Consider the following 16,045-nt stretch of genomic DNA (forward strand, 5'->3'; position numbering starts at 1 on the left):
CAAAATCCCGTCTTTGCCAGCCAGACATTGCCTTCACCTCACACTTGGCGGAAGATACCTCAGCTCTCTCCATTTGCCAATTAGTTGATGGGAAACTGAATGCAGAAAAAGAGGAAGAATAATTATTATTATTATTATTCCCGGGCCATGAACAAATGACTGCATTGCTTTTCTTGGGTGATCAATACCAGCAAGCAACCGTCAGAGAACTGCTGTCCTACCAAGGAGTGCCATTGCATCGCAGGACCTGGGCTTAAACCCGGGGCGTCCGTGACACGACCCGCAAGGCCCCGTGTTCTGCAGACAGCAATGCGACTGAGCATGGTGTTTCCCAGCCAAAAGTCTACAAGCGGGACTTAATGATTGATGAGTGACTGCTTGCTGATAAACTTGCTCTGTTTATTCTGCTTTGTGTGTGTTGGACATCGTTAATCGTCCCCCACTCTTTTTTTTTTTTTAAAACTTTCTTTTAAGTTGAAATAATTTTTTTCTAGGTTATTTTTGTTGCAGGATTTTTTTTTTTTCTTCCTTTTTTTCTCTCTTCCCTTCGTTTTGGAAGTTTCTTCAGAATAATTCACTTGACAGCAATTTACAAATTCAAAATCAGCTTTTCACCATGGCTTTGAATGTTGCTCCCGTAAGAGATACAAAATGGCTAACGTTAGAAGTGTGCAGGCAATTTCAGAGGGGAACTTGTTCACGCTCTGATGAAGAATGCAAATTTGCACACCCTCCTAAAAGCTGCCAGGTTGAAAATGGAAGAGTTATTGCCTGCTTTGATTCCTTAAAGGTAAGAAAAAAAAAAAATTGCATGTGTAGTGAAAATGCTACTACATTGTACTGAAACTGAAATGTGAAATGATGAATTGCAACTAAACAAAGTTAATCAGAAAGCGATTTGTTCTTGGTAAAATGTGTACTTGTACAAATGTTTGTCATAACTACTATTTATTGAGTCTTTTAAAAGATTTCTTTGTAAGGATTTTTTTTCCACTGTCAATATGTTGTTTACAAAAAAATTCATATGGCTGTGGGTGGGGCAGTTGTATTCGCCTGTGTACATTTGATGAGTTATCATTGTTTCATGGTAAATGAAAATATGTCATGGCACTGCTCTAGGCCATTACCAGAGCCTAGATAAACAAATCACATGGAAATAGTGCAGATTCTTTAGTTTAAACCAACAGAGGTAAGAAAAGTCTATCCATTACTTCAACTTTGACACAACAGTCATTTACCCTTGGTATTGGGGACTCTCAGACAAATTAATAGCGTTGATAGTTACAGGTATGGATAGTGCAGATAATAGTGCAAATCCATATCACAATATTCTCTTTGGAGGATATTCAGAAATTATGTTGTTAGGCTGTCAGCTTCTTCTGGCTTCCTAATGACATCAGGCACGCTTTAGAAAACTATTTTAGAAGTTCTGTGAAAATACTTCGTGTACTGCATAAAAGAAGATTAATGACCTCGTGGGATTTGGGGGAGTACGCAGTGTTTTCTGTGATGATACATTTCTGTTCTCATGTCAACAAATGAAAAAGCTTATTTCATATAAATAATTAAAGGGCAAAATTTGAGCATTTTGGATCCTATTTTGAAAGTTTTAGTTGTGGCTTTGTCTTTTGGGCATGGGAGAGTGTCTTGGCTTGCTTTTTAAATTTAGCTCTCTAGATGAAAATTTTGGTTACTTGCTAAGAACTGTGAAAACGTCAACATGAATGAGAAGAAAATTCAGTATTATTTGAAAATGTTAATTTATTTTCATTACAACCTTTTTTGGTGCAATGCAATATATCATGCTAGGAATCTCTTTTCTGGATTTTCTCATTTCTCTTCTTCCTTTGAAGATTTAGGTGAAAACAACTCAGGCAAAATGTTTGTGAGGGGAGTTATGTTCTGTATATCCTGCAAGCCAGAACAGCACCTTTGGGGTCATGGCAATATGTTATGGAGTGCTATTAATGACCTTAATCCCTGGACTACTGCATGATAAACTGTAACAGCTTCTTTGTAGATGTTCTTGTGTATTGATAGTCTGGCAATGGGGTAGTTGTTTTTTCTTTTTAAACAGGCAGGCCAGTGTCTGCAGCAAATGGGCAACGATCAGCTTTTATGAAAAATCAGTGAGTTGGTAAAGTTTTCTGAAATGCAGTAGTTAACAGCTGTAAAGGCTGGGGGCTGTGGCTGGGAGGCTGGAGGCAGGCAACAGGGCTCGGGTACCCTGTACTGGAAAGGAGAAGGGTTTGCAGTGTGAGAGGAGCTGCCACTGCTGCCACACCATCCTGGCTGAAGCGGCGATGCGCCTGGGGTGCTTGCGCCAGAGGTGCCAGCTGTTAGAGCTGGAGACTCTGTGCAGGGGTTGGTATCACCCACAAATCGGAGCAGGAGTCACAGCCTAAGCTGGTAACACTGTGAAGAGAAATCCTGTGGGATCTCAATGAATAAATTACTGACAACCAGCATCATTGCTCAGTGGAGACCAGTCCGAAACTGTGTAAAAACGCAGCTCCTCAGCGCCGAGCGCGAGTCGGAGCCGTGTGTTCCAGCACCGGGTGAGCCAGGGCCGTGTGTTTCCCTGTGTTGCCTGACCCCACCGTGCATAAAAAGCTGTTGGGGATCATGGTGTGCACATGGCTCTTGGCTGTATCAGCTGGTGTCCTCACAGCCATTGTCAGAGTCACTGTGGTTGGAAAAGACCTCTAGGATCATCAAGCTCTCCGTTAGTTGGAGGAGTGTTTGTAAATTGCTGTATGTCTGTCACGAATGAGCCTGGCATAGCTCAGTTTGCTTATGCTGGCAGTTGAGGGACTTATGTCCTTAGTCATATGAATCTATTTGATGTGTAGCTTTCAGAAATACTGGTGTTAATCATACAGTTTCAGAATAAGGCTTGGGCAGGTAACAACCAGGATAACTTTTTCACGTAAATAAACAAACAGAACAGTCTAGAATTATAAATAAAATCAGAATTTAATTAAAAAAAAACCAAGAGCTGTTTTCATTGCTGAACACTGAACCAGACTTTAATGCAGGCAATTATTTAGAGTTTATTTACATAATATCCAGAGCTTTGGAGACTTAGTGTTTTAACTGTCTTGGTTTGGTGTACCTGCTGTAAAAATAAACTATAGTGAGTATGTTGAGTCTCTTTGAATAAACTTCCTATTCAGAGACGACAGAATTTTTTTTGGTCTCAGGTTATGTGTTACATTCAGGTGATGCTTGGTAGTTACAGCTGCTCACTGAAACACTCTGATACAGGCTGCCCTTTACACACAGGTTGACCAAAGAGCCCCTGTTTTGGGAAGGGACATGAGCTCTCCTGCATGCTGCCAACTTTCCAGATTTGCAGGGTAGACAAGGGAGCGTGGTATCAGTGTCTGCCAGCTGGGTGAGACTGCCAAAGCACCGTATGGAGCTGCAGGAGAGAGTCCAGCAAAAGGCCACAAAGGTGGTGAGGGGTGCTGGAGCATCTTTCCTATGAGGAGAGGCTGAGAGATCTGGGACTGTTCAGCCTGGAGAAGAGGATGTTGAGGGGAATCTCATCAATGTATATAAGTATCTGAAGGGAAGGTGTAAAGACAACAGAGCCAGGTTGTTCTCGGTGGTGCCCTGCAACAGGACCAGAGGCAGTGGGCACAAACTGAAAGACAGGAGGTTCCCTGGAAACATCAGGAAACTTTGTCACTGTGCGGGTGACCGAGCACCGGCACAGGTTGCCCAGAGAGCTTGTGGACTTTCCATCCTTGGAGATATTCAGAAGCTGTCTGGACGTGGTCCTGGGCAATCAGCTCTAGGTGGCCCTGCTTGAGCAGGCGATTGGGCCAGATGACATCCAGAGGACCCTTCCAACTTCAATTATCCTGTGGTTGTGTGACCAGAAGCATCTTCATGCTGACTTGCCTGTAGCCTCAGGGTTGTCCTACCCTAGCAAAAGCTGGCATTGTGGCTGAAGGAAATAATTCCAGCCAGGGACATCTGCCTCCTTACAGTGCCACACCCTCCTTTGTTCTTCCACCACTGTCTGTGTGATTGTACAGTGCACCAGGCTGGGAAATAGTGGTTAAACCTAAGCTGTTGTAGTTGTTACAGAAGGGAGAGGGGCCATGTGGCACCAGCAGAACACTGGATCACTTCTGCCAGTGATAGTGCTGTGGCCTTAGGCCAGGCTTCTGGAGTAACATGATTGCATCAGAATCCAAATTTTCCTGTATTAAAGTAGTATATCTGTAGGTCTGTTGTTTCCAAGTAAAAGGTCAACAGAATTTAGCAGACCCTGTTTGCTTTTAACTCAAAAGGGACTTCTGGCTCTGAATACCAGTCCTTGCAATACTTGACTTTAAACCCAGCAAAAGTTGCAACAGCAACCAATTGGACTGATTACAGTTTTGAGGATCCAAAATTCTCACTGTTGAAGACTGTCAGGGCTCTGACTATCTTTAATCTGTGAGATGCTCCAGGCTAGACAGAAATAGCTAAAGACTAATCATCCTGGTTCAGATTCAGGCCAGAAACTTGCTGATTTCAAGCCAGGTTCTGTGCATGGGCTTCTGGAATGCAGCTCAGCATTTGTTTCTTGCTCTCTGGTGAAGGACAGAGCCTGGTCTGCTCTGAACAAGGCATTTTTGAAGTGTTGGGAGAGGATAGGTAGAGTGTTCCTGTGCACCCAGCGGATGATGGATGCAGCAGCTGGCCAGATGTATGCCTGTTAGCCGGCCAGACCAACACCTCCACTGATGGGACTCCCTCCAGCAGATGCCCCCTGTGTGTCACTATGTGGGCACACCCAAAATTGTATTGGGCAAGCAGCCTTGATGAGCTTAACGTGACGATGAAAGTGTCTCTGAACTAATCTGCTTGGCTGTGTCTGGAGTGTGTGATGGGGGACTTCCATGAGGCCCAGAGCCCCGCTGGTGGGCAGGAACGTGGAGGATGCTGAGGATGGAAGGACTGTCAGAGCCAGAGCCTCATCTGCTGCTTTAAACCTTCCCAAAGCCCTTACAGGCTCCTCTTTGGAGGCTGCCGTGTTTGTGCAGTGAGGAGGAAGGGTCTGTGAAGGGGCCTGTCTAACTGGGAAGCTGGAATTTCAGGAACTGCTCTGTTAATGTTTTTATATTCCTCACTGGGTTCAAGTAGCTTAATTTAAAAGTGAAGAACCTTGATATATAACACTTACTATATCACATTTAGATCTCTCAAAGTTGGATACTATAAGCAAACATGTTCAAGGCTTTCTTGCCCTGCTAGTAGTAAAGAACAAACTACTTCCAAAGGAATACCAATGGGTAATGTTAGATCTGGAGACAAGAACATGCTGGAATAGAAAACAAACAAACAAACAAAAAAAACCCCACCACCAAACCAACATTAAAATGAATGGTGATGTCTAGGAGGGGGAGAGAGGAGAAGCTTGACAGGTCACATGCGTTTTGCTGGGAGCTGACTTGCTTATTTGTAGGCGAGTCTGGGTTTTAAGTGCTGGTGTTATTTCTTGACTCAGATTTATACCTTTTCTGCAGGTCAGCTACTAGGAGGGTACGTTGTCTAAGCTAATACAGATAACAGAGGAGGTATCTTGAAGACATTGTCATTGCAATTTTTATGGTGGTAAGAAGAAAATGAAAGCTTCTTTAGGGCTACAGGTGGATTTTTCCGTATTTTTTATATATTTGCTAGTGACTAAACACTTTGAACTGTTTTATTTATTGAGCCAGCAGACTAGGGTGAACTGTTGAATTGGGTTTTCATGAAAGCCTTTTAGGAAAATGCCTATCTATCTGGTCTTGTTTGGCACCACAGAATAAAAGGTAATTGGAGGCTGTACACAGAGACCTGTTTACCAAGTTCAAAGGGTTCCAGGAAAAAAAAAAAAAAAAAATTTTAGGTACATCCACTTTGTTGAAATATCTGGAACTGAAAAGACTCTGTTTAAGATGGCCTCAGCTTTATTTAGAAAAAGGATTTAAAAAAAAAAAAAAATTTGTAAAGTGAGCAGGCAATTTGTAAGAGGGTGAGCTCAGAGGTGGGGTGCAGCAGGTAGTCATTTGCCTTCCTGTGATCCTTTCATGGATCTCTGTTTTACAGATGTCAGGGACTTGGGGTCATCTCACACCTTGAAGTAGGTGATACGTACTCTCACTGGGCAGATGAGGCAGTCTTGGCTGACTGTAGATGAGCTCCATATACACAGGAGATTGCCTAGATTTGTGTATATTAAAAAGCATTTAAATGGGTGTTTATAGTGTCCTAGCAGGCTGAATTTTTGCCCATTGCCTGGTTACATAGTGTGACACTGTTCACAGACAAGGTGAGCTCAAGGGCTGTGCCTACAGCTGGTGGGGAGGAATGACTGAAATGGGCAGTCTTGCCTCTCCTGGGTGACAGTGTTTTATTCCCTCTGGATCCATGAATTTTGCCTGCATTGCTGCACAGAGACCCAGTTTCAGCAGGATATGGGCTGCCCTTTTCAGCTGTGGGCTCTGGGGATATGGAAGTCGCAGGCTGAAAACTTCCAGGTGGGGGATGCAGAATCCAGATCTCACTCTTCCCACAGAGCAGTAAGTTTGGTTGCATCCTTTCTTTTTCACCCACCTCTGTTTTTTCTTGTAAAATGTCCAATAAACTACAGATAGTCTGAGAACACCACCTGGCAGAAGCTTTTGTGTGTCTGAGTTGCTGCAAAATGTGGGCATAAAGAGAAAGTGTCAATCAAGACCAGTTTTAAATTACCGAGAATTAACTCTGTGGGCTCACTCTGCATTCAGAATAGCAGTGGCTGCCCTGGGCAAAGCCCCATTTAGCCCAGTGCTCTGATGATGGCCAGTAGTGGATACTTAGGAGATGGTGTGCAAATATACAGTGGCTTCCTGAAGTGCTCTCCTAGCAGTGTGGTGCTTGGGCACACTGACAGCTGGGCATGATGTGGTTGTACTTGGTAGCTCTCAATGACCACCTTTCCCCTAGATTCGTCCAGTTATGTTTTGATCCATGCACACCTTCAGCACCTACAGCAGGCCACAGCAAGGACTCGTACAACTTTATTAGGTACAGCTTGGAAACCAACTTCTGTTGTTCATTTCAAACCTCCTTATCTCATGGATACCTCCAGTTCTTGTATTGGAAAAGCAGAAAGGAATCTCATGTAAATTGTCTTAAGGATGAATCTGGGTGGGTTTTTTTCCACTTACTTTTCTCTAGAAAGGGCATGTTTCTCCCCAGTGAGCTTGAAGGAAGTTTCATGAGTGAAGACTAATCTTTTAAATCTCTGTGAAAACACTCTTCGCAGGACAAGTATGATTCCTGGAGGCCCTCCTTTTTCAGATTGTGGGAATTTTTTGAGTCAGAAGAAAGTGCAAGGTGTCAGATGCTACAGGAAATTATGCCGTCCTATTTCCGGAGACTATATTTCACCTTATACCTGAGCAACTGTGAGCAGCTGACTATAAAGAGATGGTTATGTCCAGTCCTCTGTCCTGCCATCGATAGCTCCCCTCTTTTATCTCTGTTCAAGTGATCATGCAGCCATGCAGCTTGTTCGAGTTGATTCAAAAGAAAGTGAAGAACTGCATGAAATGTAAGATGAAACTAATTTAGGTAGTAAAATCTGCTTTAGAAAAGTGGAATCTCTTTCTGAAGACATTTGCCACCCCACTGCCTCACTTGTTTCTGAGTTGAGGGACTCCTTGTATTCCCTGCCTTGTCAGTCACCTATTCTTTCTTGTTTTCTGCAAGAAGTGTTCCCCTGTAGTCCTCCCAGCATGCACAGTTTCCTTTAACACTTCCTTTTTCCTATTTGTCTCCCTCTCATCTATTCACGTAGCTGTCTGCATGTTAGCTCCTCTGGCTTAACTGAATACAGGGTTAAAACCAACTAACTGAGCTGCTGGGTGTACAACCTTAAAAATGAATGAGCTTGGCTTAGATTGTTTACAAGAGAGTCAATCAAAATGGAAAGAAGCCTTTAACTGTTGTCTTACACACTGTTTAGCTATTTTTAAAATACAACTAAAAAAAAAAAAATCACAAAAAACCCCCCAAAACTATAGACATTTGCTCACTGCAGAGGGAGCCGTGCTGCTTGCTAGGATTTGTCCCTCTTGAGAGGGACATTCTTATCTGCTTTGGAGCAAAGTCTGGAGGTACAGCTCAGTGCCATTGCCCGCAGTGTTTAACCTGCAGGAGCTGGGGCTGCCAGGGCTGAGCCCAGGGCTGGCCCTTGCAGCAGAGGGGCAATAGCTATCAAGCCAACTCAGAGGAGCAAGCCCTAACCTGCTGCCACTCTCCGCCCTCAAACCAAAACCATGAAAAGCAAAGAAGTTGTACCAGTTAAAGTTTATAATGTAGGCTGTTAGAAAAGCTTTGTATCTCCTTCAGACCCTATATTCTTTCCTCATTTGTTTCTCAGCAGCAGCAATGAGAGCATGAAGCTGTCCCTGCTGTCACTAGTGTATCCCCTGTCACCACCTGGCCTGTCAGATTTTAAACCTGTTCACCTTGTTTTAACTTCGTATGTTATGTTCTCAAAGGAAAACCTGGTTGGACATCTGGTAACTAAGCTGTCCAGACCCTCCTTCCCTCTGAAAGTGTGGGAAGCCCCTCTTCCCAATCACACAGTTCAGTGGCAAGGCCTCTTGGTGGTCAGAGGAGATGGCTTTCCCAAGCAGGAGATGTGTGATGACAGCTTGTGCCTCTTTTGGCCCGTTAGGACTGCCTGATAGGAGCAAGTGGGTGTTTACCAGCAGTTTTCAGTGTTGGTTATGCTGTGGTAGAACTTGGTGAGCAGGGAGGAGGATGAGGACTAGGAGCAGAAGTGGTTGAAAGAAAAAGCAGTTAAAGAACAGCCACTGAAGGATGTAATACAAATATATCTTCTTGTTCACTGAATCATGTTGTCCTGAGGGACTAAAAGAGTATGTAGTAGTTCCTGTGTAGTGGTCTTGCTGTGCTGAGTAACTCTTGGAGCTTGCTGCTTCCAGAAGCCTCAGTGGAGACCCATGAAGAGCATTCCTAGGTAGTCTGCTGTAATGCTTCATCTCAGATGCAGCTGCCACTCAATTATCTGTCTACATCTTACTACACAAAGAGGAGCAGCTAGGCAGACTAATTAGAGCTGCAGGAAACCTTGGGTGAAAGGGCACGGTGTTTGGCAGATGTTCTTCAGATTTCTGGGCACTTGGGGGTTCTTCATATACCCATCAATCCGCTGCGTAGTTTTTGTTGCTCCCCTAAGCTTTATAATAACCAGTCTGTGGGTGTAGCAAGGCAAAATTCAATCAGAGTCTCTGACTCATCCCATTACTAGGATTTTGAACACGAGCAATTGCTCACTGCCCACTCCTCCCCCACGCTCCTTATTAACTCGGGTCACTCACTGTTCCCACAGGCTCGCTCTCTCCAGGTCTTCCCCACCTACTCCTTTGTTTTTCTGGCAGGTGGTTCCTCTTTCATTCCAGGTTCTTCTTTTCCCTTGACCCTGTGTATGTGGCTTTTTCTCAGCTCAGGCATCAGATGTTCTTGCCAAGCTGTTAGACTTTGACTGCATCATCAGTACAAAAGACAGGGTTGTGCTCAGATGCAGGGACCTTCCTGGTGTAAAAACCTTGCAGAGACAAGACCCATGTTCCTATTAGTCCAGGTCATCCCCAGAACTGGAAAGATACAAAAATCTAAACACAAAAAGAATCGGGGAGTTCATTTGCAAGGCTTTTTTTGACAACCATATTTCTCTCCCAGTCATATCTCCTCATATGCAGGCTGGTACCTTGTTTTTGAGGAGGTGGATTGTATTTGAAACCCACTGCAACAAAAGGAAAGTTGTCATGGTTTTAGAGAAGTTGGAACATACCACTGAAAGCCTGCTCTGAGGTACCCATCCCATAACGGAAATGCAAGAGGAAATCATAAGCATCTGTTTTCTTCTACATTTTGTGTTTCCTGTGGCTCTGGACATGCTGTGCCACCCAGGATTAGATTCCTGCAAGGTCTTGACCACAGTAAAGAAGAAATTAATGATAGGGAAAAGAAGCTGTCTTCCCATCTGCTTTGTTAATGAGCTGTATTGTAAGGTGTTGTGAACATGCCTCAAAAGTCAGATAGCCCCAATGCGTGGAAAGACAAATCGCTGAGCAGTAAAAAGAAATAAAACTGCATGTAGACGTGTGAGAGATGGAGCAGGCGTGGTGTGACACCCTTGTGTGCACCTGGTGGCTCCAGGGGCCCGGGGAGCTGTAACCCTGCAGGCTCACCCACTGCTCCACCACATGGCACGGTGAGGTGCCACGCTCCTGACAGGAAGATGACCTGGTGCAACCACCACAGTGTAGATGTACCCTTTGTCAGGAGGCATTACAGGCTCTCAGCACTTGCTTCCTTGGAGCCTGGTTTGGCTCAGACAAGAGGGGATCTGCCATGAGCAGTGTTAGGGCAGCTGCATGGATGGCCTGGGCTCGCAGCCCGGCCGGTGGGCTGCTGCCGCCTCATCTGCATGTTCCAGAAACCTTTCTAAACTGTGTAAAAAACATAATTGATTTCTTTTTTTAAAAAATGAAATCTAGGCCTTGAGCACTTTGAAGTGAAGCTCTATCTTCAGCTGAATGGGTTCATGTGCATCTTAGGTGTTGTCAGGAGAGGAGCTTATGGAGTGTCAGTCTGGTGGCACCTGTCACGATACACAGTGGCCGTAAGAACAGCTCAACTGAGATTCAGAAGCTAGCTGAAGTGCTAGGACCTTCCCTGTTGGTTCACAGCAAGCCAAAAAATAAAGTCCTGCATATCGAGACACTAAACCAAGCCTCAGTGGCTGTTGTCAAACAGTCCCTTAACCCTCGCATCCAGCTGAGGAAAAAACTAAACAAAAGCCAAATTTTTAAGCTAGATCTAACATGTGAAAGTCAAGAAACATACAGGGTTTTTTTCCTAAGATTACTTTCTGTATTAGCCCATCACTTTAAATTTATTGGGTATTTATTTGCTGTAGTTAGGACCTGGCTGTTTGGGCTTGATTCAGTTGCTCAAACAGAGGCATCTGATACTATTTGAGATGCCCTAGAGTGCTCTTGATGGCTTTCCAGTGACATGTCAGAGGAGTGTGTCATATCTGCTGGCACCGTGCTGGGGTCCAGGATGTCCCAGGGTGCTCCACATGGTCCTGCTGACTTCTCTATGGCAACAGAGTGAAGCCCTTCTCGGGAGGCAGCGTCAGCTCTTGCACTAGCTGGAGACTGACGTCAACTGCTTGGAGTAAGAACGTGGACAGTGCGTTTGCCACAGGGACAACCTGGCTGAGAGGAGAGCTGGAGTATAGGGCAAACCCAGAGAAAACTGTGTTCTGTAGCAGAAGAGTGCCTTGTGGAGATCAGGAAGGGGATGGAACATTTTTGTCATGTGCTTTATAGTTCACCATTAGTAATGTTCACAGCTAATGTAAACTCATTAATTTGAAATAGTTGTGACCCATGTAACTGGGCTTATCTTTCACTCTCTCTGACAAGAAAGAAAACCTTTCTAGGTACAGGGATGTTATGACAGCGAACTCAGCCTATTAAAAAATAAAAAGATGGGCAACCTTTTGCAAATTTAAATTGAATAGCAACCTTAACTACCTCTTCATGAAGATTTTAAAGCTAAAAGTTAATCAGAATATGGTCTATGCATTTGAAAAACCATGGAGGTTATAACAAAGAAATCCCATTCCCCTGAAGCTCCCCAGATGTGAACATATGCCACATGCCATCAAATATGCATATAGTTGGTTTCTGACACAAAATGGGAAAAAAACATTTGCTTTTCAAAGAGTATCTTAATGGTGGTTTTCCTAAGGTAGTGGATAATAATGAATGTCATGAAAATGCAGGCACTGATGCCATTGAAGCTCCAGCCTGAGACAGTCCTCCGTATAAATCAATGCAAATATTAATTTGCTGCAAAAGTCTCATTACTTCAGTGAGAGCAGCATTAGCTGATTAGTATGCATGGACTGATTTGTGCTCGAAGTGCAGGAAAAGTCTACGCTTCTCTTTCTGTAATTGAACCTTCTGGCTATAATTGTTTTTAGCCTGGATTCTTGAGGAAATGAGGTTTATGCAGTCAGGCTGCCTCTATTTCCCTCCTCCTAGACTAACTTGTGAACCCAATGGCCACTTTCAGCCAACTTTGACAAAGAGATCGTAGTCTCAAGAATAATTAAGTTCCTACAAGTTTTGTAAAAACAGGCAGCCAAATAGTGGCATGGAGAAAGAGGGAGAGACCTGTTAGCCCTCCCAAATGAAAGACTTGGTTCTCAGAGAGCCCAGGCAAAAGGAGATTCTTAAAACTCAGTTAACCACAAGGAAGCTGTGTTTTGGGGTTTGCAACCAGACGTGTAAAGTCCCAGCCTTCCTTTGTGCCGGTGCTGTACTACCCATTTAACAATACTAGTGGTCTTTGTGCTGAGCAGAGCTGTAGCCTTTAGCCCCCACTTGCTTGTTAACCATAGTTTTAATGACATTTTCCTTTTTTGACCTTTTCAAATAGCAGATTTATCTTACTGAGTCACTGGTACTTACCTTTACTTCTTTTTCTTCTGGGAGAGGGAATTTTCCATTAGGAATGCAGGTTTAGGTCTTACTTTTGAAGGGTGTGCAAAGGCAGTGAAAGGATTCTGGATGATAGGTGGGGAAGGTGACAGCCCTCACTGAAGCTGGCTGTTGTATAGGAAGAACCACAAATTATAAAAGGCAGTAAGAGAGAGCAGGAGAAGATGTGACTCCAGAATTTGTGGTTAGAGCTCATCTGGAAGGAGGGAGTTTGCAATTGCCATCTCTACTGCCAGGTTTCTTGGGGCATTTTTTCTTTATAGACAGCCACTTGATGAAAAAAAAAAAAAGGAAAAGCTGTCCTGGCAGCAGAGGTGACTATGTTTTATATAAGAACCATATGCTATTTTGTCCTGAGCTCATTTTGTTTTGAGGGCAGCAGCCCACAAGGCTCTTCTGTATCCTGGTGGAGGAGTAAGCTGGGCTTTGGCATTGCTGGAGGCTGGCCTAAGAGATGTTTGCTCGTTCCTTCTTCCCCTGAAACTCAACATTTTTGCAGTGTAATTAAGTCCTCCACTGTTCATGCATAGATGATCTTTTAAACAAGTACTACTATAAAAGAACCAGCTCTAGTCAGCTTTCCCTAAAGCACCAGTAGTCCTACAAGCAGGTTTTCCTTATAGCAGATATTTTGGCATGCCAGCTGTTACAATATACGCAATGTGTTCAGTGAACAAAGGAGTTTATTATTAGGTAGTTGAATAAGGCTGTTCTTTCTAATTAGCTCTTTGCCTTTCAGTCCTGGGTGTTGCAGGAAGATCTGCTGTGATCTGTGTCACTTGAATCTGGGTGTGCTTTGATTTGCTCTAAAGCAGCCGTGCATCCCACTCGTGCACGTGAGCGTCAGGGGCGTGAATGTAGCCAGCCAGTTTTTCATGTGAAATGAGAAATGCTATCACCAGCTAATTAGGTAGCAAGCAAAGGTCAATTATTTAATATCTGTGTACATGGCCTGATTCGATTTAGTGCGTTTACTTATTGATATAAATGTGGAAATATCAAATAGAAAAGTAGCATGGTAAGTTAATAAGTGTGTAACTTCTTTAGATGTCATAAGGAAATGATAGCAAATTGAGTTTTGTTTCCGTTCAGCAGAAGTTAATTAGCTGATATACCTAACAGGTTTTGTTGATCCCATTGTGCTTGTGATCTTGGACTGGTTTATTGCTTGAAATGAGGTGTGAGTAGAGCAGCCCATAGGAGGAGAGGGGGACACTGGTGAGCCTGGTCTTGGACACTAGTGCCCTGCGTCACTATGGGTGCCTTCTCCTCCCCAGAGAACATGGAGGGATGTACTTGAATTTTATTCAGCTACAGTTTCCTGAATGTGGTATTTTTTTCTGTTGTCCTCATAAGACTGCATTTGTCTGAAGATGCAGCACAGATCTGTGTAAATCTGTGTAAAATTTACAGTATTTGTAAATCTTTTCTTAGTTACAGATCTGCTATGGGTGTGGCTTTCCTTTTCCTACTAATCTTAAAATTAGTGGTAAATAAGAAGGTATCAATCTTTATGTATATATTTAAGCACATCTCTGCTTGCTGAATACTTGTATCTGCCTGTTTTGAGCTGAAATAGTAAGTCTTCAGTCAAGACACAAGACTATGACACAAGTCATAGTAACATGTTTTCCTCTTTGTGAAAGGAATGCAACTCCATTTGTGTTTGTATTTTTTTTTTTAACTTATCCTCTCTTTTTCTTTTATAAGTAGGAGAAATTAGTAAACTGTTTAGGGTTAGTAAGGAGAGTTAATACTTTCTATTAGGCCTGCTAACATAACTGAGGAAAAGACAAACTTGTACTCACAAGCCATTCTTTGTGTCATATTTATAGATAATTCTTGAGTGTCTTGGAAATACACAGTATGTCTGTCAATACTCATAAAAAAAAAAAGAAAGAGCCATCTTAAAACATATGGAAGAGGCTGCATCCGTAATGCAACTTGTTATTTGCCTAGGAGTCCATGAATGTGTAGGTCACATACATAGAGAGAGACATGGAATATTCAGCTTGTGCTGTGCACTAGAGTTGGTGGACCCAAATTGCACTGGACGTATAGTCACTGTTGCAGCTCAGTGGCAATTTGACTGCAGGTTTCTGGCACCCAAAAACCTGGTAGATTAGGGTGAAATGGTAGAATTCAGAGGAATATAGAGCAGCTTCTGTAGATTGCATTTGCAGCTCAGAGAAGAGATGCATGCCCAATTATGGAGGAACCTTTGTCTGCCTCTAGCAGCTTGGTGGTTGAGGTGTGAGTTGGAATCTTGTGCTCAGGGGAAAAACAGGTCATTAATTTAGTTTCTAAAGTTGGGTCTCTCCCTTTTGAGCTGGTGGCCCAGGTGCTTAAACCTGGGTTCCCCAAAGTGGAGCTGTTCCCACAGCCCAGCGCTGCGCTGAAGGCTTTGCAGAGAGTGGGTTGCAAGTGTTGATTTGCACTGGAAGAGACTAACGTCTGCTCCTGCAGGGAGTGAGACTTCATTTCCAGCTTTTTGAAAAATAAGGCATGCCAGAGATTCTCAAAATCTATCAAGCACACTGTGGTTTTGTTTTCATGCTAGGGTATCTGCTGAAATTTGGTGTAATGTTCTCTGTTAACTTCTGAGAGGGAATGTATGCTCTTTGGTTGACGTTTTCTCCAGGCGTCAAAACTGACCCTTGAAGGTTATATGGGAACATCTGAACTTACTCCTTCCTCAACTTTTTAAAATTTTACCCATAATATAGATCAGTGTGAAATTGGAAGCTCAAAAATCCAGTAAGGCTGATTGTATCTTTATTTTTGAATAAATATTATAGATATGTGATACATATTATATATATGTATGTACAATACCTGTTTTTATGTCTATATGCTTCTACTCACCTGCTGCTCAGCAGAGTTTTCCCCTTAAGCATCCTGCTGCAGTGTTTTATGCTCAGTGCTTCGCTGAGGCAGGAGGGACCTGAGCCCACTTGAGTGCTTTGCTAATTAGTGCTCTATTGAGCAAGGACTTTAGAATCCTCAATAGTATTCTGGTGCATTAGCAGATGCCTATTTTATTAATGACAGATTAGAAAGATAGCTTTGAGGGAGCTGTGGAAGTGAGAGATTTCCATTCTGTTTTTATCGTGGGCAGCCATGTCATCTCCTCACTAAAGTTGCTCACTAACCTCCGTACTAATTGTGGGTGGGGGTTTTTGGAAGGATTTTTTTTTCTGCTTCTATCAGCAGACTTTCCTACAGCTTCACTTCTCATGTCCATTCGCATTTCCAGCCTGGATTTATTCACTGCCAGCTTACCTCTGTTCAGCTGAATGCCAGTTATTCTGCAGCTGAAGCAACCACATTCCCCTTCCCGCCACTCCTCCCTGCCACCTCAGCTTCTCTAAGGAGATTCACTGGAAACAGGCAAACCCCTCCTCAGTCTTTGTTTTACTCAGCCAAAAAGCCCCAGCATGCTCTGTTTCTCTGCTCATAAGACAGGC

The 16,045-nt window shown here is 43.4% G+C and overlaps 1 protein-coding gene across 2 annotated transcripts in view; it reads left to right on the forward strand.

Annotated features, from left to right (window-relative positions):
* Nucleotides 1-242: 242 nt before the first annotated feature.
* Nucleotides 243-16,045, forward strand: part of MBNL2 (muscleblind-like splicing regulator 2) — a 72,608-nt gene continuing 56,805 nt past the window's right edge. For both annotated transcript variants that reach the window (XM_008948029.1, XM_008948030.1), the window contains exon 1: nucleotides 243-790. In XM_008948029.1, coding sequence (XP_008946277.1) covers nucleotides 617-790 — 174 coding nt within the window. In that variant the 5' untranslated portion in view covers nucleotides 243-616. The remainder of the gene's footprint in view (nucleotides 791-16,045) is intronic.

The sequence above is a fragment of the Merops nubicus genome, unplaced genomic scaffold, assembly GCF_000691845.1.
Source record: "Merops nubicus isolate BGI_N331 unplaced genomic scaffold, ASM69184v1 scaffold3759, whole genome shotgun sequence".
NCBI lineage: Eukaryota > Metazoa > Chordata > Aves > Coraciiformes > Meropidae > Merops > Merops nubicus.